Source organism: Corythoichthys intestinalis, chromosome 7, assembly GCF_030265065.1.
Source record: "Corythoichthys intestinalis isolate RoL2023-P3 chromosome 7, ASM3026506v1, whole genome shotgun sequence".
Lineage (NCBI taxonomy): Eukaryota > Metazoa > Chordata > Actinopteri > Syngnathiformes > Syngnathidae > Corythoichthys > Corythoichthys intestinalis.
In genome coordinates, this window is record NC_080401.1 from 30,843,868 (window position 1) to 30,871,246 (window position 27,379).

The following is a 27,379-nucleotide window of genomic DNA, read 5'->3' on the forward strand; positions in this document are numbered from 1 at the left end:
CTCCTCGTTATCGTGCGTACTCAGATAAATATACTTAAAAGGACAGTTGGCATGAAAATTTGTGAAAATGCTGCTCCTTTGACCACATATAAACATGGAAACCGATACCAAGGGCGTAATGTTGAATGTTTCTATATATAATGTACGTAATAAATGTTTAGATTGAAAATATCGCTGCTGTCGGACAGTGTTGTTAATCTTACTTTAAAATATTAACAATTAACAGTTACAAATTATTTCTCCCAAAAAGTAATTAAGTTAACAACTCAGTTATCTCAATGTACACCGCTGGCCAAAAGTATTGGCACCCCTGCAATTCTGTTAGATAATGCTCAATTTCTCACAGAAAATGATTGCAATTACAAATGCTTCAGTCGTAACATTTTAATTTATTTTGCTTGCAATGAAAAAAAAAAAGAGAATGAAAAAAAATCATTATCATTTTACACAACACTCCAAAACTCCGGACAATAGTATTGGCACCCTCAGCCTAAAACTTGAACCTTTAGACAAAATAACCGCGAAAAACAGCTTCCGGTATCCATCAATGAGTTTCTTACAATGCTCTACTGGAATTTTAGACCATTCTTCTTCGGGTAACTGCTCCAGGTCTCTGAGATTTGAAGGGTGCCTTCTCCAAACTGCCATTTTCAGATCTCTCCACAGGTGTTCTATGGGATTCAGGTCTGGACTCATTGCTGGTCACTTTAGAAGTCTCCAGTGCTGTCTCTCAAACCATTTTCTAGTGCTTTTTTAAGTGTGTTTTGGGTCATTGTCGTACTGGAAGACCCATGACCTCTGAGGGAGACCCAGCTTTCTCACACTGGGCCCTATATTATGCTGCAAAATTTGTTGGTAGTTTTCAGACTTCATAATGCCATGCACACGGTCAAGCAGTCCAGTGCCAGAGGTAGCAAAGCAACCCCAAAACATCAGGGAATCTCCGCCATGTTTGACTGTGGGGACCGTGTTATTTTCTTTGAAGGCCTTCGGTTTTTTTCTTGTAAACTCTATGTTGATGCCTTTTCTGGGAGAAATTGAGCATTATCTGACAGAATTGCAGGGGTTCCAATACATCTGGCCAGCAGAACAAGAGTAATTAGTTACTCGGCAAAGTAACTCACGTTACTTTTCATGTTCTACACGTTATTACATGATCCATTTTTCAACGTATTTTACATCAAATATGTTTGTATTAACTGAGTGAATTGAACTGAACTGTACTTTTCACCCCCCCCCCCCCCAAAAAATATAGGTCACCTTTTTTTAAAAAAAAATTTTCACCCACATAAGATTGTAATGGTATACAAATTTTAACATTCAAATGCTGTGAGGAAAAAAAAAAGCCTTTTCATTTTTCCTGTTGTACTGAACCCGCACTGAACCGTGATGCCCTCTTCCCTCTCCAATCTTTGCTCTAGTTGTTTTGATTAAAAAAAAAAAAAAAAAAAAAAAAAAAAATTAAAAACACACAAGGTTTATGGATACGTCATTCAAGAAAAGTTTAGGGCACGTGACTATTTTTGGTAATATAAAGCAAACACAAATTATTATTATATTGTAGAATCTACAAGGACAACAACCCCTTGGTGATGATAATGCATACTTAACATACTTAATTAATTGTACCCACCTGAATGTCATGAGAGTTTAAGATGACGCTCGCAACTCTAAATGCTAATGCTAGCGAGATCGCAAATGCTATGCTAATGCTCCGAGCCACCTAGCATCGTGTTTGCAATGGCGTCACAACCCCCTTTCCTCCTCTCCGCGCTCTCAGTTTCTCCCGTGTCATTCGACCAAATTGCAGAAATGCGCGCTTTCTCATCTTCAGTAACGGTAACGTTGCAAAGATGGGATAGATTACTCACTACTGACAAAAATAACGCCGTTATTAACAACAATGGTGACGCACTATATCTTCCTATTGCTGCCATTACTGGGGTGTTTGTACACCTATAGCAGCACAGCGTCAGTCAATGACAACAGTAACGTGAGCTGCTGTTGGCTGTGTGCTGCGGGCAGCACACCTCAGCAATGGCGGACGGGGTAGTTCCAGTCATTTTGCTCGGATTAGTCTAAAGATTTGTGAAAAACATGTAATTTATTATATTTAAATTTCATTCTCTTTGTACCACATTTTTAGGGTTTACAAATTAAAAAAACGCAATAAATTCATGTTTAAGAATACTATGATAATATATTATGTCAAGTGTTATTTAAATTCATTTGTTTGTTTATAATTCCTTGATTACAAAATGCAAAAATTAGAAATGTGATGAAATTATAATGTATTAATGATTGGAATACCATACATTAAAATATAACCAATTTTGTGTGAATTTATTATCATCGTTTTATTAAGTTACCTAAATAACAGTGAATAAAATAAAGGACACAAAATTGTTTTGGGAGAGTTACTCTGAATTTTATCAATATAAATTAATTATTATGTAATAATAAGAATAAAAATGAATAATTAATCAATTATAATATACCAAAAATATTGAAAATTATATAAAAAAAAAAAAACAGGAACATTTTCGACATGTTTCAAATAAATTTTATCTGGGTATTATTTATTAAATATGACAAAACAAAAGTTAGTATTTAAGGCCTTTTCACTACTTTTTCAAAATCAGTATTCATTGCAGAGCCGTTCTGATAAAACTGCCTCTATGTTAGCATTGGAACAAAGCAAGTTCAATCTGAACAACACCATGTTTTTTTTGTGTGTGTGTTAGCCCATTACAAGGAGCCCACATGAGAAACATACATGGTCGTCCTCCCCCTCCACTGCATGTAAACCAAGCCAAGGACACAAGCCACAGAATGAACAATCGAGTAAGTACAAACATTTGGCGCCGTAGTCCAAGATAGTGTGGGCTGTGGGGGGATTGTTGGATTTTTGGGACTCTTCATCCCCTGTTATCTGTTTCTATCTTTTGGCTGGACCTGCATTCCTGTAATGGGGACACTTTGATAAGATTCAACATTGCAACACGGCTGATTTACAACGTATGAAACTGAAGGGGGTTGGGGGGATTCTGGAAAAAAGGGGTGAAAAAAGGGGGTAATAGTGTATTTGTTAGCTGATAGATGAGAGCGTGCAGGAGAACAAGGAGGAGGGGGCAAAGGGGTGGTGTTCTCGCTGGCTCAGGCCTTGATTAACACCAGGCCTCTTGACAGGAAATGACCAGGCCGGCTCAGAGAGCCAGGAGAGCTTCCATCTGGTGCCATGAAGGAGTCTTGGAGGAATTCTCCACCCGAGAGAACTTGGACCAGAACAAGATCTCCATATGAAATAGGTGCTTCTGTCGCTGTTCTGGGGAAATGTGTTCGTCCAATTTACAAATGTTTCTTTCCACTTTATAGCGAAGCAAATCCTCACTATGTCACTTTGTTAAATTATTTCTTGCGGTACGTTTACAGGCCAGGTCTGAATTTAGACAGCGTAGTACCACTTTGTTCCACAACACGACAGGCAGCGCTGAGCTCTATTAGGTGTAGAGATGCAGCAGAATTAAGAACAAGAAGAAAAAGCAATGAATGGATAAGTGGTATAGGAGAGCGATGGATGGATTTATACCAAATTAAAAAACAATTTTCTTTAATTCATTATATCAATCAAAACATTTGAAAGACCTATTTATACTTAAAAGTATAAATTTAAAAAGTTTTATTATATTTATGCATAATATACAAACCGTAAAACAAAACAAATGACTATTTTTTAGGGCGATTACTATATGATTATTCAAATTCATGTCTATCTATTTGGATGCTATTATTACTATGTACTATACTATACTACTAGTTCACTATACTACACGACACTATACTAATCATGGATGCTAATTATTTTTTATTATTCATGTATTTTCATACATGTTTATTTTTGTATTTATAATTCATATTATTAATTCATGTTACTAATGTATCATAAAATGAATTTTTGGAAGTTATTAATTTAATTGTTTTCACATTAATCGAAAATAAAACATATAGTGTCGATATTGTTTTATTTATCCAATGTTGTGCAAGAAATTGTTACACAAAATAGTTTTTTTTTTTCATATTAAATTTTTTATTGCTTTATTTACGTAAAACAATAACTATAGCACAAAAAAGACAATATAAAAAGTATTTTTTTGGGGTCAATATTTCATTCATTTTATTTTCCTCAATTACAATTATATCAAATTGTTAATTAAAAAATAAAAAATGCTTCTAGGTGTGTAACAATCAATTGATCGATTTATCAATACGTTAGGCATAATCGAATCAAAATAGATAAAAATCAGGGCTGTCAAAATTATCGCGTTAACGCGCGGTAATTAATTTTTAAAATTAATCACGTTAAAATATTTGACGCAATTAACGCACATGTCCCGCTCAGACAGTATTCTGCCTTTTGGTAAGTTTTACAGCAAGGCTTTTTGTGCTGTAACAGCGAACTCTTGTGGTCACTTTGCGACATGGTTTATTTTTTTCTTGCCAGTTTAATATGGCTGCACGACGTCTCGGGCTGACGCCTACGTTGTAATGTTGTGCTTTTATAATCCTTGGACAAGATTTGTCCGTAAGTATTGTTGTTGTAAAGAATGTACATATTATGTTAGTAAGCGAAATATTCTATTTTTTGTATGAGACGCTTTTTGTTTATGTTTAGTGAACCTGTATAGCGTGCTAAGCTAACGTTGTTGCTAATGCAATGCTTGTGTACCTTTTTTTTTTGTAGTTTCACTACGGTCTAAAGAGGACAATGGTTTGAGGCTATTTTATTAATAAATCAGATGAAAAAGGAAGAAGTCTGATTATTAAGGCGTCGTTCACTAACTGTCTAGCTTTGGAAAAAGTAGACGCTTCGGAGTGAGGGCAGCATAGACAGATTTAAATGACAGTAGAGTGAAATGCCCACTACAGTCCTTATGTACCGTATGTTGAATGTACAGTGGGGAGAACAAGTATTTGATACACTGCCAATGGGTTTTCCCATTGGCAGTGTATCAAATACTTGTTCTCCCCACTGTATATATCCATCTTGTGTCTTATCTTTCCATTCCAACAATTTATTTTACAGAATATATATATAATTTACAGAAAAATATGGCATATTTTATAGATGGTTTGAATTACGATTAATTGCGATTAATTACGATTAATTAATTTTTGAGCTGTAATTAACTCGATTAAAAATTTTAATTGTTTGACAGCCCTAATAAAAATGCTAAATATCGATAGTCATCTTTTAGATATACCATTTTGTTAAAAAGAGTGTTTTTTTTTTTTTTTTTTAATCGAAATGTCTAGAATGTTTTAGCAAAAAAATTGTCAAAAACATCCAAATTACTCATTGTGTTCAGTGTGTACATAATAATGTCTTAAAATCGATCAAAGGCCCTTGAATTGAATCGAATCGTGGCAAAATTTTGTAATATTGGCATATATCAAATTGTTGGCCAAAGAATTTATATCATGTCATCACGAAATTGCTGATTTACACCCCACTACATTTCCCAGCAAATTCATCTTTCTGGTTACAATTTGATTATTTGACATGTCACACACACCACACACAAAGACAGCTATTGTCATGTGTAAAAGCAATACCCAGTGGTTGAAAGGTCACAAGCTTACGCGTGTGCAGGGTACTGGGGGGGCCACACGCGTGTGCGCTAATGCATTTTCGGCCCTTATGTTGAATGTATCTAGTTGAACGAGTGTATGTCCGCACGCGTGGGCTGCTGTTTGCCGTCTCTTATTTCCATCGCTGCGTCCCTGCGGATAGACGGGCCGTTTTATGACTAGCATTTCCTGTCGTAAATACGACGCCGAGGAATTCTAAAGCAAACAGAGGTGTCAACCGCACACGAGGATCGCTATTCGGATATGGTGAACAAGGTTTTTTTCCCTACAATTCCCAAGTATCTTAACTCATTAAATGCCATTGACGGTGAGACAGCCAATGATCGGTGCCAACCCTCTCACAAAAAAATGGATTGTACGTCTATCGTCGTCAAGGGCAGTGAATATTAAAAATGACAATAATATCAATTTATATACATATATAAAACCTAAAAACCCTTTAAAACCAGTTATGTTGCCAGAGATCTGAGTAATAAAATGATAAGTATTACACGGTGTGTGGTTACCCTGCTAACTAGATGTCTATAGGTGATTGGTTTACCACAAAAATGTGTATTCCTGCTGTAAACTATGGTACTTTTTTCATATGTGGTAGGTTTGTACAACTGAAAGAATTTTTTTGTTGAAAAAAATGTAATTCTAAGTTGCCATGGCAACTAGTAATGGCAAATAAGGATTCGGTTGTCAGTAACTTGAAAACCAAAGCCCAGAGTTTCAAAATCCTTTGATTGATGAGCATGTCCTTCATAACTGTGCCAAAATCTAAGAAGAAAATATTGAAGCATTTTCAATCTATATATAAAAAAAGTGTGGAAATTGCAATTTTTCAGAAAAAATAGGTTTATTGAATTTTTAGACTGCCAGTTCTGTTCATCTTGTTCTTCATATTGATGGCACTAATTTAATGCATCAGAAGCACCTGTATCGATCAGTGTGTATGTGCATGGTTAAAACCGACGTCAGAAAATAGCTGTACTCGTAAGCGGTGTCATTTTTTTGTGTTTAAACTAGGGCTGTCAAACGATTAAAAATTTTAATCGAGTTAATCACAGCTTAAAAATTAATTAATCGTAATTAATCGCAATTCAAACCATCTATAAAATATGCCATATTTTTCTGTAAATTATTGTAGGAATGGAAAGATAAGACACAAGACAGATATATACATTCAACATACTGTACATAAGTACTGCATTTGTTTATTATAACAATAAATCAACAAGATGGCATTAACATTATTAACATTCTGTTAAAGCGATCCATGGATAGAAAGACTAGTAGTTCTTAAAAGATAAATGTTAGTACAAGTTATAGAAATTTTATCTTAAAACCCCTCTTAATGTTTTCGTTTTAATAAAGTTTGTAAAATTTTCAATCAAAAAATAAACTAGTAGCTCGCCATTGTTGATGTCAATAATAATCATGGTGCTGAAATCCATAAAATCAGTTGCACCCAAGCGCCAGCAGAGGGTGGCAAAACACCAAAAAAACACAAGTAACAAGAGGAAATGACACTTTGCTGTCATTTTAATCTGTTTGAGCGGGGCATGTGCGTTAAATGCGTCCAATATTTCAACGTGATTAATTAAAAAAATTAATTAACGCCCGTTAATGCGATAATTTTGACAGCCCTAGTTTAAACGTGATTTTCTTCAATATCAGCGGTCTAAGAAATTTAACATTTCCATACTTAAATACTTTGAGCAAAAGTCTTACACATGAAGGTCATTCATACTTGGTGTTGTCTGTCTCTTTGAATTAAGAAAACAAAGGCATACGTCGCTTCCACACTTAGGATAGCAACACTTTAAAACTTTTCCTCTGGGAAAACGGACTTGAAAGAAGGCAATGACTGTAACCACAATGGAACCCCTACCACATAGCTGTTGTGAGGTTGACAGGGGGTCTCTGACCACAGCTCACTGTGTGGTCATAGTCTGAGGAGCGAGACAGTCCCTGGACCTCCCTTTTTAATTACAGCCTGTACTCCGTGTCACCAGCTTATCTGATCAAGTCAACTAGCGGTAACAGTGCTAGCGGCTGCTTTGCCAATGAATGTATCTGTTTGTACAGTATGTGTGGGTGTGTGTGTGTGGATGAGGACGTGAAAGAATGAAGGCCAATTAAAAATAATTGGAACTAATTTCATAAACACGGTGCATATATTTAATCAGGCGCAATTGGACTGAGTGCTGCTCCACTTCCTCTAGCGACAGGAGCCACTGACCCTTTCGAGGCAAAGATGAGGGAGCCCCATGGTGGTGGAGGAGGGATAAAGGCATGCAAGCAGACATGGAAAAGGAAACGAAGAAGAAAAATAAAGAGAAGAGAAAAAAAGTTTGAGACGAAGGCAAAATAAAACGATGTTTAATGCGACTCCTTTCATGTCACTCACTCGGTCTGTGCCAAGGCAAACATTGGGCCGTGGGGGGCGGGTTGAGGTGGGGCAGAGTTCTCGCTGAGACACCCCACATGCCTGTACCACATCGTTTTCACCCCCCACAGTCTTCCTTCCAAAGCACAGGATGAATAACAAACCCAGAGTTGAATCAGCAATAACTGCATCACTTTGTTACTTTATACAAGTACAGTCAGGGCAATGCTGTGGTGAAATAGGTCTACCTATTTGACAATCTTCTTTTCCCTTCTATTATTTCTTGCTATTCCCATCTATGGAGCGGGCATTATTTCTCATTCCCAGCAGACGGAGTGCAGCTTCATCCCACTGAGCCGATGTCCTGGGGTGCGGAATTAGGAACGTTTGGCTTGGCGAGCTTGCCTTCTCTCTTGCCGAGAAAAGAATATTTAAAAGGAGGATGTTTGAGTGCGAACCAAAGACAACAAAAATGCCACCGCAGCTGACAGGAAACACATCCGCAAGGCACAGGGACATCAGCGGGCAGACCGCAACAGCGGTATTTACAATCAAACTGTATGTCTACAGCTTTGCTTCTTAATTATTTTCTGTGACGCACCACCGAGGATGACAATACTTTTGTGTCCCCACCCCCATCGCATCTATAAATGGTATCATTTGTCTTTAAATTTGTTAGAAATACAGTAAGATTATTCAGCACGTTTTTGCAGAAAGACAAATGAACATTGAATTTCAAGACAGTGCCTTTTTAAAAAAAAAAAAAAGAAAAGACTGTTTCAGTATTGTTAATTAAGGGTTTATAGTAACGCAAAATATTCATAATTTGAAAATTCCTATCATAATCAGAATCACCCCCTCCAAAAAAAAAACAAAACAAAACAAAACACAAACAAACAAAAAAAACATAGTGGACCACCAGTGGTTCTGTAACACTGGGCTCTGTAAGTTTTCTAGGGGAAACCCACTACGTGAACATGCTTCTCCAGAATAAGTTGTACATCACCAATTTCATTAAGATATCAATTCTTTGGAAAATGATACAAAATTTGTCGATATCACAAAGTTCAACTCTATTTGAGTCAATTGAAAGCCCTACAATCGATCTAATTAGGTATGTACACATTCTACACAATCAGTTATATTTCACCCAAAGCCCCAAAATGAGAATTTTGTTGTTGAAACATTTCAGACATTTGAATACAAACTATTCTTTTTAACAAAACGGCCAATCTAAAAGATGTTGAGTAGGGTTGGGCATCGAGCATTGATGGGATCTGGTTCTAACACTCTGATGCTGCCGGAACTGTTCGAATTTTAAAATTTCGATGCCCTGGCTGCCGAGCGGGAAAAAATTGCTGCCGAAAACCATGAAAACAAGCCTTGTGCATTGCCACTTGATTACAACCATGAACACGGTGCAGCGGCGCTCAAAAGTTGGCTCAATTTTACCCCCCAAAAAAAGACCAGTCAGCTCAGTGCAACATTTGCAACACAACTATATCATTTACTAAAGGTGGCTGCATGACCAATATTATTAAACACCTCCAGCTTCATGGAGTACAAGTGCCGAATGGCAAGTGCATAGCTGAGTGCCGCGTATTCGACACGCTGCGCTGTCAGAACCAGGTAAGTTACACAATAAATTAAGTCTGTCTTTTGCTGTCCCCGAGAAGCAGAAGATGACGGATGGATGGATGGATGGATGGAATAGTACGAGAAAAAGTTGTATGATTACGTCAGGGTACGGTAGATATCACATGTATATAGAACTAGATGCGAAAATGACACACTCGGCGGCGTTAGCACATATATATAAAGAACTAGATGCGAAATGACAGACTCGCCAGTGTTAGTAAACAGCCGCCATCTTAAAAGCAGTAGACTTCTCAGTCTATGTAGCCTGTAAAGGCAGCTACGTACTTCATGTAGCACGTTGCCGCCTCCGTTTTGATCTTGCCTCTTAAAGAATTGGAATCGAGAATCGTTCAGAACCGGACTCCAAACGTGGAATCGGAATCGTTCAGTTTCAAGCGAGGCCCAACCCTAGTGTTGAGCGACGTTTTGCATTTTGATTGATTTATTTTGATTGCAACCATTGGATGTATCGATCAGGACAGAAGTACTGTTACACCCCGATTACTGAGGTAAATAGTCAGCTGGTGCCATCTCCTACAAAGTTTGAAAAAATTAGCCCCTGACACCAGTTTGACTTAATGGCATTAGTTTGAGTGGACATGTCTATGATAACAGGCCACCCTAAAAAATCTCAAGAACCCATGCCCTAAATTGAACGTGAAGTTGACCATTTGGGTGAGTTCCACAGCTCGTACAATGAAAACTCCTATTTTTGCTCTCTCGGAGACCAGGTTGCTTTCAATGTCTGGTTCTCATTTAAGGACTTTAATTGGACCATACGTGGAGGGTGGAGGGACACGATGTCACGATCGATGTTTTTCTCCGAAAGCGTACCGAGACGGCCGCCCGCCTCAAGTTACCACATAAAAACTCGTGCACGCTTCAAAAAAGGAGGTCCATGCGAACACCCCCCCCCCCACACACACACACAAATGCGCAAATGCTGGCCAAAATACAGCTGGCACAATACAACAGGGTCACTTCCAATTAATTGTTTATAACGGAGGGTCGGGGCTTTCGACGCGAGGCCCTTCACGGAGAGCAGGAAGTCGGGGCAACATGTATAAGAAAGAAAAGAAAGAAAAAAAAAAGGGGGAACTAAATGATAAGCCTTTTTTAGCACTTAACATTAATATACCAGTGCGATATGTGAAATATGAGAAGTGTTTTATTTGAGGGTGTGCGCAAAGGTGCATAGGCAGGCCACAACTAAATGTAGCTGTAATTATGACTGCAGGCGTGTGCAAGCTCAAGGTTAAAAACACTATTATTGCAATATAGATGTAGGCAAATCCATTCATCCATATGGTTGCCCTTGATATGCACTGCCACACACTAGCAGACGATAAATACACACACTCTTGCAAGTTGAACAAACAGGTAAAACACTCATTACTGACGATGGAGGTATTGAGTTAAAAGGTATTATGAGGTACAGACAAGTTTTCATGATTTGTGGCCGTGGTGTGAAAAAAGAAAGGCAGGGTGTGAATGTCTAATGCAGTCCAGATAGTCACAGACTGTTAAAAGCGGCTTTTTGTGAACAGTACCGACAATATTTTGCTGTCACAGTCGTTTTAAAAATACAAAAATCATCACCTGAATTAAGAAACTTTCAAAAGTACAAAAAAAAAAAAAAAAAAAAAAAAAAAAAAAAAAAAAGAATCCACGTCACAGTTCTGAGATCAAGGGTTCAATCCTGGGTTCCAGCCTTCCTGTGCTGAGTTTGCATGTACTTCCTGTGCCTGCATGTTTTTTTCCCCAGGTACTCTGGTTTCCCCACAAATCCCAAAAGCTGATGATAGGCTGAATGAACACTTCAAATTGTCTGTAGTTTGCTGGAATTGACTCCAGCACCCCCGCAAGTGCAGTGTGAGGATAAGCGGTATGGAAGATGAATAAATAACACAAAATAATCACAATTAAATTATTCTAACTTTTGGATTTAATTTTACTATATATATATATTATATATATATATATATATATATATATGGAGTAAATAATAATGTACTCTTATAGAGATTTATAATTCTAACAGTAATGCTGATAATTTAAAAATATTTTTAGAATAATGAAAGATATTTCAAGAAAGGTAAGTTCACTGTTAAAAAAAAAAATATATATATATATATATATTAAGGGTGTAACGGTATATGTATTTGTATTGAACCATTTCGGTACTTGGTGCTCGGTTCAGAACGGAGGCATACCGAACGAGTTTCTGACGTAATGTAACCCTTACTTTTCGAGGCTGTGAGTCGATCGGGTTACAGTTTCTTTGTGTAGATTATATTTACTCCGTCTTCTCTACTATAATGAGGACCAACACGGTAGGACAATAAGAAACGTCAACAGCGCGACAACGTGGTCGCCGCGAGAACGCAGTGAAACGCGGCCGTTAAAGTCAATCAGCCAATGCACACCAATCGCAGTGTGGCCGTGTGCTAGACGCATCCCAGGAATGGCTCAACGTGATAAGAACGGCAAAGTTTATTATTTGACGCGAGACGCGACCCTCCTGCGTCAATACTACTAGCGAGCAGACCGGACAGAACGGACATCACTCGTGTAAAAATATGGTGGATCCGGTCGATTTTCAAACTAATATGCAATCGTAACCCACTTTTTGAGTCCATCAGATCTCTTGAGTGGTAGATCGGGGCACAGTTGACTTGTCTTTGTTGATTTACAGTTGTCTTCTCTGCTATAATAATAACCAACACAGCCCCTTGTTCAATACAAAACCCTCCTACCACAATAAAACAAGTAGGAACTAATATTCACATAGGAAATAAAGTTGTACAACTTAAAATATACAATAACAAATGAATACTACATCACATTTGTAAAATACAAACACATAATAAAATAAATAATAGCCCATTTAAATAAAATACATTGAAATGAGCTAAAACACCTGTAATTAAATAATCAGAATAATACACACATCCTGCTTACACAATTAAATTTATTAATTTCTGTGTGGTGCTTTAACTTGAGAAAATCCACCAATAAAGCTTTTGAAAACCGTTCGTAAGAAAAAAAAAAAAGATTCATTGAGGCATTTCATTTGTAAAATATATGTTAAAATCTTTGTCACTGGGATTGCTTTTCTCTTTAGCACAGGACTTCTTTTTTCTTCTTTCTTTAAGAAAGAAAGCTGACCAATACGCGGGGTCTGAAAGGCCAATTGTTGTTGGATTATTATCTTTAAATACCTGCTACTGTTTGAGCAGATTTATATTTTGCATTTTGTTTTCTTACTGTACCGAAAATGAACCGAACCGTGACCTCAAAACCGAGGTACGTACTGAACCAAGATTTTTGTGTACCGTTACACCCCTAGTATATATATATATTACAGTCATGTGAAAAAATTAGGACAACCTCAGGAAATATTCAGTCCTTTATTTAGAAATGTTCACATAAACAAGTCTGATCTTGGTTTACTTTACCTCTGGAAAAGAAAATGATTCAATTGCAGGTAAACAACAAAAATTAATATTGTTTTACTCGTTTAACCCAATATATCAACAAAAATGCATATTCTAACTGTGGAAAAAGTTAGTACACCCTACCACCTAATAGCTAGTGTTACCCACTTTGGCTGAAATAACTTCAGTGAGACGCTTTTTGTAGCCATCTACCAGTCTTTGACATCGGTGTGAAGAAAGTTTGCCCACTTCTCAACGCAGAATACTTTCAGCTGTGAGATGTTTGAGGGGTTTCTTGCATGTAGAGCCAATTTCAAGTCACCTTACAGTATCTCAATGGGATTAAGATCTGGGCTGTGACTCGGCCATTCCAGGACTCTTCATTTCTTCCTTTTCAGCCAGTCCTTGGTGGACTTACCGTTATGTTTTGGGTCATTGTCATTGTTGCAGGGTCCAGTTTCGCTTCAGTTTTAATTTGTTCACAGATGATCTCACATGTTCCTCAAAAATGGTGAGGTGGCCAGGTCCTGCTGGAGCAAAGCATTCCCAAACCATGACATTTCCATCTCAATGCTTCATAGTTGGTATGAGGTTCTTTTCCTGGAATGTTTTATTGGGTTTACAGTTTACACCAAACATGTCCTTTGTTCTGGTGTCCAAACAATTCAATTTTAGATTCATATGTCCAACGACCATTATTCCAGAAGTACTGGTCTTTGTCTACATTCACTCTGGCAAACTTCAGGCTGGTCTTAATGTTCATCCAAAAAGTTTCCTCCTTGCATACCTCCCATGACGGTTAAACTTGTGAAGTCACTTTCTGATTGTAGATGCACGCACCAACAGTAGCAAGAGCATGCTGTGGGTCCCGTGATGACATTGTTGGGTTTTTGGAGACTTCTTTTAGCATCATGCGGTCTGCTCTCAGGGTGAACTTGCTTGGATGGCCAGACCTGGGCATGTTGGCAGTTGTTTTGAATGTCCTCCACTTGTAGACTATTTTCTGGACAGTGGAATGGCTGATTTTGAATTCTTTTTAGATCGTTTGAAATCCCTTACCAGACTCATTAGCGTCTACAGCAGTGGTCTGCAAACTATTCCACATAGGGCCGCAGTGGGTGCAGGATTTCACTCCAACAAAACAAGACCACAGCTTTTCACCAATCTGGTGTTTTATAAGTGTAATCAGTTGATTGCAGTCAGGTGCTGCTTGTTTTAGTACAAACCACATTGGTTAAAAGGTCTGTGCTCGATCGGTATGAACAAAAACCAGGACCCACAGCGGCCCTCGAGGACCGGTTTGGAGACCCCTGGTCTACAATCTTCTTTCTGAAGGCCTCAGACAACTCCTTTGATCTCACCATGGTGTTTTCGCTCACTTTAACAGTCAGGTGCACACCAAACTAAATGTGAGGTTTAAATAAGGCAAGCCTCCTTCAAAACACTGGGTAATGATGTTCTAATCATGCACACCTGATGTGATGAGCTTGTGTGTGATTTTAGCCATTTTAAGTGGGATTGAATGTGGGGGTGTCCTAATTTAACAGAAATTGCATTTATTTTAAAACGACATTTTACAGAAAGTTATAAAATATATATATTTTTTACTTTTAATTGTTTATTTCAATTACTTAAATCTCTCAAGATTGTTAAAATTGATATTAAATATCCATACGACCAAAATTTTTTAGAAAACACAGAGGCTTCCATAGGGTGTCCTAATTTTTTCACATGACTATATATATAAAAATTCAAGGAACAAAGTGTTCCCTTAATTTTTTTGAGCAGCATATACTGCACAGCAGTATAATTTTTGTGAGCAGTATATAGACTCAAAATTAAAAAAGTATTGATATTAAGTAACACAATTATTGGCTTTAAAATGACATATTGTTGTTAACACAGTTTTGAGTCTTAGTTGCTAATAAACACCCCTACATGTACACAGTAAAAGTGGTAAGATGAACAGGAAGGAGTTTGCTCACCTGTGAGTTTCTGCAGCAAGGGGCTGAGTGTGGTCTCCCTCATAATGGCCAATGTGAGTGCGCCGATCAGCTCCCTCTCCAGCTTCTCCAGCTTGTCCTCCTGCTGTGCTAGCTGAGCCTCATCCGCCAGCGAGTACAAGAAGACTAGCAGCAGGATCAGTTCATCGGGCCCGCACTCGTCCTCCGCGAAGCCGGCGCTGCCATCCTGATCTTCGCGGGGCTTCATCAAGGGCAGCAGCTGACTCAGCACTGAGGGGAAGTCACTGTCTCCCAGAGCCTGATACCAGCAAATATATATATATGACAATGTTATCATGAAAATACAAAATGAAGTTCAGATTTCCAACTACACCGTATGTCATAGATTTGTTAAAGTAAATAGCACAAGTCAATATATTAGGTGCAATCCAAAAATTTTACATGCCAAAGTTTTGAAAATATTTATATATAATTCAAATCTAAAAATACAAAAATGTGAGATAAGAACAAAAAAGGGACAAAACTCCTTTTAAAAAAAAATGTATTTAGTGGAAAAAACAAACACACCCTGGGCTGGAAAACAACAACAACAAAATATTACGAAAAAGAAAACAATGGGTTTAAAATAGAGAAATATTATGAAAAATACTGGAAACTTGAAGTACACACATATCAGAAGAATAATACAGAAATATTGATGAAAAAAAATTTTGAAAAAATGCCTATTGGGTATAAAAATATTAAATAAACATTCAGGAAAAAAATATTCTATAAAATGAACACAATTAAAAATACATTACAAAAGAATACAAAAAAATTGTACAATACTACTAGACTAAAACCGCAAACTCATGTAACAATATAAACAAGAACACTGAATGAAAATAGAAAACAAGCAGATAAACATAAGAAAATATTGTACAAAGAAAAAAAAAACACTCTTAAAAAAATGAAAACAAAAAAATAATTATTTCTACAAATTTAGAAAACATGGGAAGACAGAACATTATGAAAAATATTTTTAAATAGCATAAAAACATCTACAATAAAAGGAAAGAAAAAATATCATTCAGAAATATTTTTTTCATAAACGGAAAACACAATAATATTAAAGGAAAAAATATTAGACAACTATATTAATGTGATTTATTATTTAACTATTTTATTACATTTAAGTTTAAAACATTGCATTAATATTCTGAAGGAAAAATAAAATCATTTTTTATTTTGTGACAAAAGAGTAGTAAGGTAACTGTGAGTGAAAGGGTAGAGTGAATGAATGAATGTAAATAATAGGTCTTAACCATCGAGACCACAATATTCTTAAATTTAGGCTAAAATATAGTGTGTCAAATCACTGAGGTAACACATCATTCATTGCCATTGTGTTGACTTTGTGGGGCCACTGAAAAACTTCCACTCAGTGCCAATATTTCAGTGCAGTGTTTCAAAGTAGTGACCTGATTTTTGGGGGCGAGAACCAGAATTGGTTCGAAACACATGTGCAGCCAGAGCCAGATTCCAACAAGGCATACTGTAGATCACTAGACTGTTTGGAAAAGACTGAGGGCTCGCACAACAAGGATGAGCTCATAGGAATATGAAGACAAAAGGGTGTGGGCAAGTAGCCCTGAAAGAAGGAAGGAAGAACTGAAACACAATTTTAACTGGGAGGGCTGACAGTGAATGATCAAGTTTTAGTACCACTGACTGCAATAGATGACCTATCCATTTGAATTGAGAGAGGGCAGCAAATGAGTTAAGACTATCAAAATAAAATGCCAATCACATTACCACTGCACAGACATATTGCAGCATAGCCAAAACAAAGTGTACGATCTGAAAGGACGTATAGTATTTCATTTCTCGAGTATGCGAGAACTTTTGTGAGAATTTGTGCTTAGTGGTGGTCCCACTGGGGAGGATCCAGAGTCTGACCCAGAAGAAACACGCATTGAGCCAGAGAGGAAAGACTCAGGGATGGAGGCAGGCCAAATCCTGACTGACCAATATGAAGAGAAGTCACATGACTGCAAGTTGAACAAGCCCACTAATGCTTTCCAATTGAATCTACCATACCTCTCCAAGATGAATGCCAACATTGGGGAATTTCCACTGAGTCAGTTAATAGAAAAATAAAAGTGTTACAAAATTCTACAAACATTTCAGAGGCTGAAAAAAAGTTTTATGATGGCGACAGTGGAGTGAAAAACAGCAGAAAAAGAATCTGAGCTAGGAATCATCCAGTCCCATTCATCAGCCGTCACGCTGAGTTCCATCCAAAGTGTTACTTCCTGAATATCCAAATATTTAATGTGCGCTCCACATTTGACGTCTTGCACTGTTCCAATTCATAAGGACTCAACATGTGCTCTGCACGACAAAGCTGTACAAAGGTTACGGCTTATTCTTCTTCTTGAAACCATGAACACACAATGTAAAATTGTAATGAGTGACAATTTCCAATTTAATATCGTTTGCAACTATGCTATTATGCTAACGATTCCGAACAGAGGCTCAAATTTCTCTAATTCTGTCTATAACTCATCAATACATATCCTCATTCTGCCATCTGTTCCACGTCCACTTTGTACTGCGTTGTGTATTTTAGCAAGGGCCGCGACTGGCTCTCTTCAGCTGCTCTATAAAAGCCGTTGTCAGCGGCCTGACGTGATGGCGCCATGACAGGAAATGGAGGCCTTGGAGGAGCCAGCTTGAAACCCTGAGAAGGGTCAGCATCGAAGCAAAAATCAACACGTACGCATGCCGAAGAGTGCTGCTGAGAAGGTGTTTAATCAGTGGCGCTAATCACTATACTTTGGACAAGTGGGGCTTTCAGATATTGTTTGCTTTATTACACAGAGGCCAGATGGGTGTTCGGTTAGCCAGTTTGGCAGATGATAAATCATGAAGACAATCATTCGGTGATGTGAATATAACAGGATATGACACAGGACACTAAGAAAAGAAAATGGCTTTTGGCAAATCTTTGTAATGATTAGGTGTCCGTTTGGGCAAATTCACGAATTTGTCAAAATACGAGCAAGGCTGACTTTCTAGACTGCAGGCCAAAAGTATTGGTACACCTGAAATTCTGTCAGATAATGCCCAATTTTTCCCAGAAAATGATTGCAATTACAAATGTTTTGGTAGTAATATCTTCATTTATTTTGCTTGCAATGAAAGAACACAAAGAACAACGGGAAAAAAAATCTTTATCATTGTATACAAAACTCCAAAAATGGACCGGACAAAAGTATTGGCATCCTTTGAAAAATCATGGATTAAAGTTGACTCAACCTCTGTCCTGTGTCCTTGTGTGTATCATATTGAGCATGGAGAAAAGAAAGAAGACCAAAGAACTGTCTGAGGACTTGAGAAGCAAAATTGTAAGCAAGGATGGGCAATCTCAAGGCTACAAGTCCATCTCCAAAGACCTGAATGTTCCTGTGTCTAACGTGCGCAGTGTCATCAATAAGTGTAAAGCCCATGGCACTGTGGCTAACCTCCCTAGATGTGGACGGAAAAGAAAAATTGATGAGAGATTTCAACGAAAGATTGTGCGAATGGTGGACAAAGAACATCGACTAACATCCAAACAAGTTCGAGCTGTCCTACAGTTCGAGGGTACAACAGTATCAACCCGTACTATCCGTTGGCGTCTGAATGAAAAGGGACTCTATGATAGGATACCTAGGAAGACCCCACTTCTGACCTAGAGACACAAGAAAGCCAGGCTGGAGTTTGCCAAAACTTGCCTGAGAAAGCCCAAAAAGTTTTGGGACAATTTTCTCTGGTCAAATGAGACAAAAGTAGAGCTTTTTGGGAAAAAGTATCAACATAAGAGTTTATAAGAGTTTATAGGGTTAGGTCAAACATGGCGGAGGTTCCCTGATGTTTTGTGGTTGCTTTGCTTTCTCTGGCACTGGACTGCTTGACCGCGTGCATGGCATTATGAAGTCTGAAGACTACCAACACATTTTTCAGCATAATGTAGGGCCCAGTGTATGAAAGCTGGGTCTCCCTCAGAGGTCATGGGTCTTCCAGCAGGACAATGACCCAAAAAAACCCTTCAAAAACAACTAGAAAATGGTTTGAGGGAAATCACTGGAGACTTCTAAAGTGGCCAGCAATGAGTCCAGATCTGAAACCCATTTCCACCTGTGGAGAAAATGGCGGTTTGGAGAAGGCACCCTTCAAATCTCAGAGTCATGGAGCAGTTGGCCAAAGAAGAATGTTCTAAAATTCCAGCAGAGCATTGTAAGAAACTCATTGATGGATACCGGAAGCGGTTGTTATTTTGTCTAAAGGTTGTGCTACCAAGTATTAGGCTGAGGGTGCCAATAATGTCCAACCCATTTTTGGAGTGTTGTGTAAAACAATAATGATTTTTTTTTTTTTCATTCTCTTTTGTATTTTTTCATTGCAAGCAAAATAAATGAAGATATTACTACCAAAGCATTTGTCATTCCAACCATTTTCTGGGAGAAATTGAGCATTATCTGAAAGAATTATAGGGGTGCCAATACTTTTGGCCAACAGTGCATATATTTTCAAGTGTGGTTCTTTGACACTTTTTCATACCTGATGATAGAAATATTCACCTAATTTTAAATGACCGATGAGTAAAACTGGTGTCAAGGTTGACAAAATTTCCTAACTTTCCAAGACCTGTCCATATATTTGGCCTAAAATGTCTGTCTCAAACCAGAATGGCCAACAACATCTTACAATTTGATCATGGGTCCTTGACACTTTTTTGCGTGCCGTTTTATAATAAACCAATTCACTAAATCTTGTGTGCACCAGTGAAACTTTACCCTTAACTTTTTGTGGGATGTTACTCAATGAAGTTTGTGGGAGTCATGTTGAGGACATTTAAATCTGGGGCTTTTACAAGTGAGCTTTTCCTACTATCTTGTAGACATGTGTAATTTTAATGATGATGGGAGTTTTGTACAAAAAAATTAAAATGTATTTGTTTAGTCTGACTATAAAAGTGGCTCACCACTGAGTTTTTACAGTACACTGACTAAATATCCCTTGCATTTGGGAAGTCGCTGATGCATGCAATCTTCACGATAACCTCGTATCCGTTCTTAAAAACTGTACGGTATTTTAAGTGCAGTTAACAAATAGCTACTGCCTAATGGCAGTAATAACAGGAAATATGAACTATTATGGATTCTACCACTAGTGCTGCTATGCGCCAATAGGACCATCAGACATAATTATGGCGTAAGAGTCAAAAGAAAGCTAAAAATGTAGCTTTCAAATACTCAAACACAGCCCATTGGTCACAAATTTGGAACGTCCAGGCTTCTTTGTTAAAAAAAGCTTGTCAGAGAATTTACAGTGCCTTGCAAAAGTATTCGGCCCCCTTGAACCTTGCAACCTTTTGCCACATTTCAGGCTTCAAACATAAAGATATAAAATTTTAATTTTTTTGTCAAGAATCAACAACAAGTGGGACACAATCGTGAAGTGGAACAAAATTTATTGGATAATTTAAACTTTTTTAACAAATAAAAAACTGAAAAGTGGGGCGTGCAATATCATTCGGCCCCCTTGCGTTAATACTTTGTAGCGCCACCTTTTGCTCCAATTACAGCTGCAAGTCACTTGGGGTATGTTTCTATCAATTTTGCACATCGAGAGACTGACATTCTTGCCCATTCTTCCTTTGCAAAACAGCTCGAGGTCAGTGAGGTTGGATGGAGAGTGTTTGTAAACAGCAGTCTTTAGCTCTTTCCACAGATTCTTGATTGGATTCAGGTCTGGACTTTGACTTGGCCATTCTAACACCTGGATACGTTTATTTTTGAACCATTCCATTGTTGATTTGGCTTTATGTTTTGGATCATTGTCCTGTTAGAAGATAAATCTCCGTCCCAGTCTCAGGTCTTGTGCAGATACCAACAGGTTTTCTTCCAGAATGTTCCTGTATTTGGCTGCATCCATCTTCCCGTCAATTTTAACCATCTTCCCTGTCCCTGCTGAAGAAAAGCAGGCCCAAACCATGATGCTGCCACCATCATGTTTGACAGTGGGGATGGTGTGTTCAGGGTGATGACGCCAAACATATCGTTTTTGCATTGTGGCCAAAAAGTTCAAAAGTTCAATTTTGGTTTCATCTGACCAGAGCACCTTCTTCCACATGTGGATATCTTTGAGAAATGGCTTTCTTCTTGCCACTCTTCCATAAAGGCCAGATTTGTGCAGTGTACGACTGATTGTTGTCCTATGGACAGACTCTCCCACCTCAGCTGTAGATCTCTGCAGTTCATCCAGAGTGATCATGGGCCTCTTGGCTGCATCTCTGATCAGTTTTCTCCTTGTTTGAGAAGAAAGTTTGGAAGGACGGCCAGGTCTTGGTAGATTTGCAGTGGTCTGATGCTCCTTCCATTTCAATATGATGGCTTGCACAGTGCTCCTTGAGATGTTTAAAGCTTGGGAAATCTTTTTGTATCCAAATCCGGCTTTAAACTTCTCCACAACAGTATCTCGGACCTGCCTGGTGTGTTCCTTGGTTTTCATAATGCTCTCTGCACTTTAAACAGAACCCTGAGACTATCACAGAGCAGGTGCATTTATACGGAGACTTGATTACACACATTTGGATTCTATTTATTATCATCGGTCATTTAGGACAACATTGGATCATTCAGAGATCCTCACTGAACTTCTGGAGTGAGTTTGCTGCACTGAAAGTAAAGGGGCCGAAACTTTTCAGTTTTTTATTTGTTAAAAAACTTTAAATTATCCAATAAATGTTGTTCCACTTCACGATTGTGTCCCACTTGTTGTTGATTCTTGACAAAAAAATTAAATTTCATATCTTTATGTTTGAAACCTGAAATGTGGCGAAAGGTTGCAAGATTCAAGGGGGCCGAATACTTTTGCAAGGCACTGTATGTAACAATCTCATTGACTGCTTGAACCAATCAGCCCCTGTCCGCTTTGAGTTCTGCTTTAAATCTGCACGAGGCTGATTGACCGATCACTGTTCTTACCATCCCTGGTTCCATCAAGGCTCAGGATGGCCCAATCACAGAGCTCAGCAAAAAAAGCTCCCCCTAGACAGGAAACCAGCTCCAGATGCAACCCCTGGAGGAAGGTAAGCGCGTTTCACATGAAGCGCTAACCAAAAGCAGGCCATGCTTGCTGCTTTCACAATGAACCTTTTTCTGGGTGCGCTGACTGGCCGCCGGGGGGAGGAGCAGTTTCTTTGAGAGGTGGGTCGGTTGGTTTAGCTTGGCCGTCAACGCCAAAACACATTCTTTGACAAAGGCACCACGAAGCACTTTATCCACTAATGTGTAATCATATCCGCCAATCTGGAAGCCATACACAAGAACGTAAATCTCAGTGTCAGATGTGATCGTTAATGACAGGGCTGCTGTTTTGCTTGACAAACAAATGTGTCCTCAACCTGACACGTGAGATGAGAGTCATGGCCATCATTTCAGGTGGCAAAAGTACTCACACTCTGTACTTAAAAAAAACAAAAAACAAGTGCAAATCTAGATTCAACTGCTGTGCATGACTTGTTGACTGCCATTGACGGGGACAAATGTCCGATCCATTTGAAGTGTCAAAATGAATTGGACGTCTATCAGCGTCAAAGGCAGTGAATGAGTTAAATAAAAGTAAACTCTTTCTGGAATTTATAGAGACTGAATCTAAACTAATGAGGTGCCTGATTGAACTTTTGTTGACCAGTATGAGAGCGTGTTACAACCAAATTTAACACACCTGCTCCCCATTTACACCTGAATTCAAGTACCACTAACCTTGGGAGGGAAAAAAGACTGCGTAACTAATGCCTTCCCCAGACTACCAGATTTTTTTGGGTGTACCTGACCATCACAATGTCAGATTGGAACGGACGAGTTGTCACACTACAAGACCAGAACCTGCCGAGAACTGAACTGAACCAGAACAGGTTCCGAAAGCTCTTCTTCTTCGGTCTTCGGGAGGCGGGACAAGCAGCTGTCAATAATGAATGGCCACAGAGGCACCTCGTATCATATTGTGATAGCAGTCTGGCCTTCTCAAATCAACACATCCACAATAAACACGACGGAAAAATCGGTCTCACAAATTATTTTGTCTGCGTAGGGTGGAGGAATACAACTGGGACCCCGGTTTGCAGGCGTATCACACGCTGCCAGTGAAAAATGACAGTGAGAGTGTATGCAAGAGCACACGCCGGTCACGAAGTAACACTGTTAGGAACATGTAGGATGTGACACACTAAGCAGCATGACAAGAACAAATTCTGAGACTCCAAACTTTCTGCGACGTGGTCATAACGTGTCCGAGATGGCAGATCTGACTGCTGATTTGCCGTCGCAAATATTGGCCAGAACAGTCGAAGATTCTCCACGACGTGTCTGCTGTCTGCTGCTAAAATCGGACGGAAGTTGTGTGGACTGAGTCAGGGATAAAGCTACATTCACAGCGCATGAAAATTCAGATTTCTATGCCCGTCTGTGACGCGTATGTGATTTTTTTCATGTAGTGTGAAGTGCAGTTCCTTTTTTTTTTTTCAAATCTGACCTATGCTCATTCTTATGTGAATAAAAATAAGATATCTATCAGTGTGAACGCATGTCTGTATTAATGCGACCTATACGTCATCAACAAGTAAGATATTCCACCATTGTTTGACAAAACAAACAACAGACGTGGACAAGCAATGGCAGACTAAGATGCAGAGAATACCTTTTTCCTGGTTGATCCCGCACGTGAAATTATCAGGTTAAAAAAAGGTTGGTTTCGGTAGCATAGAATCTCAACGTTGCCATAATAATGTGACCATTAAGAGCTCCCGAAAGGACCATATTTACTTCCATAACATTGCGGTGCATAATGACATTACGTTCACACTGCAAGTTGAATATTTTTGCAATACGAACGGCTACACAATAATAATAATATAAAAATTAACATTAAAATCTGAATTGAGATTCCGCGGAGATGGACATGATAAAGGCGTTGTCCTTGACTTTAAGGGCTGTTATGTAAAGCAGTGTTGTTTTCCTTTACGATGACGATAGCGAAAATATTCCGTAAATGAACAATTTTTTTTCATGATGATGATGTCCCGATGACGCGCTGAAAATGTGTCTTTGGAGAGTAAAACATAACGAGATGGATGCCATTTGTTGTCTGAAAATTTGATGAAATGTCGATGAAAATTCGCCATGGTTTCCGTCATATATTCACAATGTGATATTTTCTTATTGTATGTTTAGTTAGCACGCATTTAGTAGTGTTTGGTCGTGTGACTCATGCGACGTGCTGCAGTCCCCCCCTCAAACACACCCACGCATACTCACTGGTTGGTGACTTGGGATGGGAATCAAGAACTGGTTCTAAAAGAGACCCGGTTCTGAGTGTTCCGATTCCATGGAATCGTTTGGCAGTTTTTTTTAACGATTCTCCTATCGGTTCCGACAGCACGATTTACATCTTAAAATTTGCTCATGTTACATACTTGCAAATCGGCAAGCACGGCAACATATGTACCAATGATTACATAAGTGTAACCTGGAGAGAGCCGTTGCCGAGTGAATTTACATTGACTTTTACAGGCCATGTCATTATTCATGAGACTACTTAAAGAAATGGTGATTTTCTGAAAAAGTCATTAATGGGTCTATCGTATTCCTCGTCGAATACTCTATAAGATAAATATCACATATATGCATCTAAAATAATGCTCAACGATTTTACTAGCAATTTTAATACTCCTGTTAGAAAGATTCCATGGGTATGTCGAGGAGAGCGTTGTTTACATTATATTCGAGTTGCACATTTGTGTTAAGAGGGAATGTGTTAGTTTAGCATCTTAAAATGTTGTACATCCATATGAGAGTAAAGTGCTTAGTTTTCACCACTTTTATGGCCAAGATGACTGCACGTGCACGCAGCGTGCTTCCTAGTTGTGCCCGTGCGCACCCCCCCCCCACGCCTTTGTGTCATTATAATATTATGAGTCATATATGTGTGTTATTGACTGCTTTAAAGTGAAACTGCATTGTTTATTGCATCAGCACTAATATGATGTAATTTTCTTTCCTTTCAGAACCACACATATACCCACACATTCCAGTCTTCTTCCACACACATACAAATACATCAGCATCTTTCCACGCATGCTCTCATCTGCTCATTGAGTGATTGTCATATCAAGCGCCATTACCTGTATATAGTTGTGCCTGTTGCCAAGTTGGATTAAAAGTGCCAAAGACCAACTCCAGTCTCCACTCCTTGTGTTCTAACAGATACTCCAAGGCGAATGAACCATAAAACATACTGAATCCAGAACCTCATACAGTCCATTAGTCCAAATTAGAATCGGTAAGGGGATCGATAAAGAATCGAATCGTTAAGCAATATCGATAATGGAATCAGAATCGTAAAAATCTCATCAATTCCCATCCCTATTGGTGACTGTGCCCATTCCACGCTCCTTTTGTGAAACATACGTGTGTCAGCTGCTGCCTGGTAAAGTTTTGCTTTCTTATCTTGGCTAGCAATGACATGTTGCTTAAGCTTTTAAAGGACTGTGCTGAGTGATCATTACACACCAAACTATATTGTAGCGTTAGCATGGCGTTCGCGTTGCCATTAGCATTTAGCGCTGTAACCCGGTGTCTTACACACTTGGAAAACATTTTGCATAGAGTTCTTGGCATTCAGGTGTTTAATCAATTGCAAATAATGTGCTGTTTTCCTGCTGAGTGTGTATTATTGCCTGGCACAGCCAGACTATTCTCCCAGTATTTTTCAAACCCTGTGAGAAAGTCTGGGACCCAGCCCATTAACGGCCTCTCGAGCAAGGTACGAAATCAATCGTCCAATCAGATTCGTTTATTTGCGTGACGCTTAACGAGTAACGTCACTCTTGCGCGCTGAAAGTCGTCTCTACAACAACACAGATGGCGAACGGGAGAGCCGAGAATATGTTCCAATCCGTGGTAAAACCAGTTTTAAATTACCAAAAACACATCGAAACAAGTCATTGACAACAGTAAACATGGCTCGCGCTAGCCATGTTGAATAAACTTCTCCATTCTCCACTCACGCTAATTACTTGTCGCTTTAACAACGTCACGTCTGCCCGTCGCTGATTGGTCCACTCCGCTGTTTGTTTGCTGTGGCTTGCTCCGCCCTCGGAATTCTATCCGCCGGACGGTCGCCATACTCAATCGCTGGAACAGTGGTGAGTCTGGTATACCAGGCAATGTGTATTATCAGCATGAAAAGGGTGATATGCTTGTAGACTCTACAGTTATGTGCTCGTCTGTCATGTTCATTTGAAACTGTTGGAAACTAGACAAAATTTGTCTGAGTTTTCATTGACTAAAACTGGACGAAGGCGAACACATTTTTAAATGACTAAAATATAACTAAGACTAAAAAGTATATTCGTCCAAAAGACTAAGACGAAAATTAAAATGGCTGCCAAAAACAACACTGATATGAAAGGATTTTTTTTCCCCTTAGTCCCATTAATGTTTGGTTTTATCTGCTTTGTGACTCCACATCACAATCAATCAAATTCTAAACAAAAAAGTAAGATACAAATACCAAAAAAATATATATCAAAAAGTACAATGGATTTGCTCTTTGTTACTTCCCAACTCTAGTTGTCACAACCATAATAATGGTCAATACCTGCCATTGTAAAAATGATAAATCCGACAAGTGGGAAGCTGCTGTTTAATAAAAAGATTTTCTTCCGAAAGTTGAACGGGAACGGAAGCACAACGTTTACTTTATGCCTATGAAAATCCAGTGTGAAAGAGATGGACAACATCCCTGCGCAGTTCATAACGGAAATGTGTGATTTTAAACAGAAAGAGTACAAGTAATAAATCTGACACAAATTCCAACTATCAACAGTGGAAGAACAAAGATTAAACACATGCTAAGAGTCTTATAACGTCAGCACAAACGTTTTACACATTCACATGAGAACGGTTGGTGAAAAAGAAGACAAAAAATTTGCATCTTCCACCCTCCTAAATGTTGCAATATTCCTCTGGTTTCTATTCTTATTCAAATGCTACCTATGCTCTTACTGATGCGAGAGAAAGTTTTCCATCTTGACTTTCATGTTAGAAAAAAAAGGACAAAAGCCGTGAAATCGTGAAAAGCACTTAAAAGTAAGGCGACCTCTTGTTACGGCTCTGTCCGTGTGTACCGTTCAGACATAAATCTCCTTTATTGGAGGCCTCACTCGCCACACAGAGTGGATGCTAGGTCCGTTGTTTCTGATCACAGCTTTCTAACAAGTTAAGCAG

The 27,379-nt window shown here is 38.5% G+C and overlaps 1 protein-coding gene across 1 annotated transcript in view; it reads right to left on the reverse strand.

Moving 5' to 3' along the window:
* The window catches only part of scfd2 (sec1 family domain containing 2), a 186,789-nt gene that overhangs the window by 73,672 nt on the left and 85,738 nt on the right, over positions 1-27,379 (reverse strand). Inside the window, exon 6 of the mRNA XM_057840985.1 lies at positions 15,084-15,360. Coding sequence (XP_057696968.1) covers positions 15,084-15,360 — 277 coding nt within the window. The remainder of the gene's footprint in view (positions 1-15,083; positions 15,361-27,379) is intronic.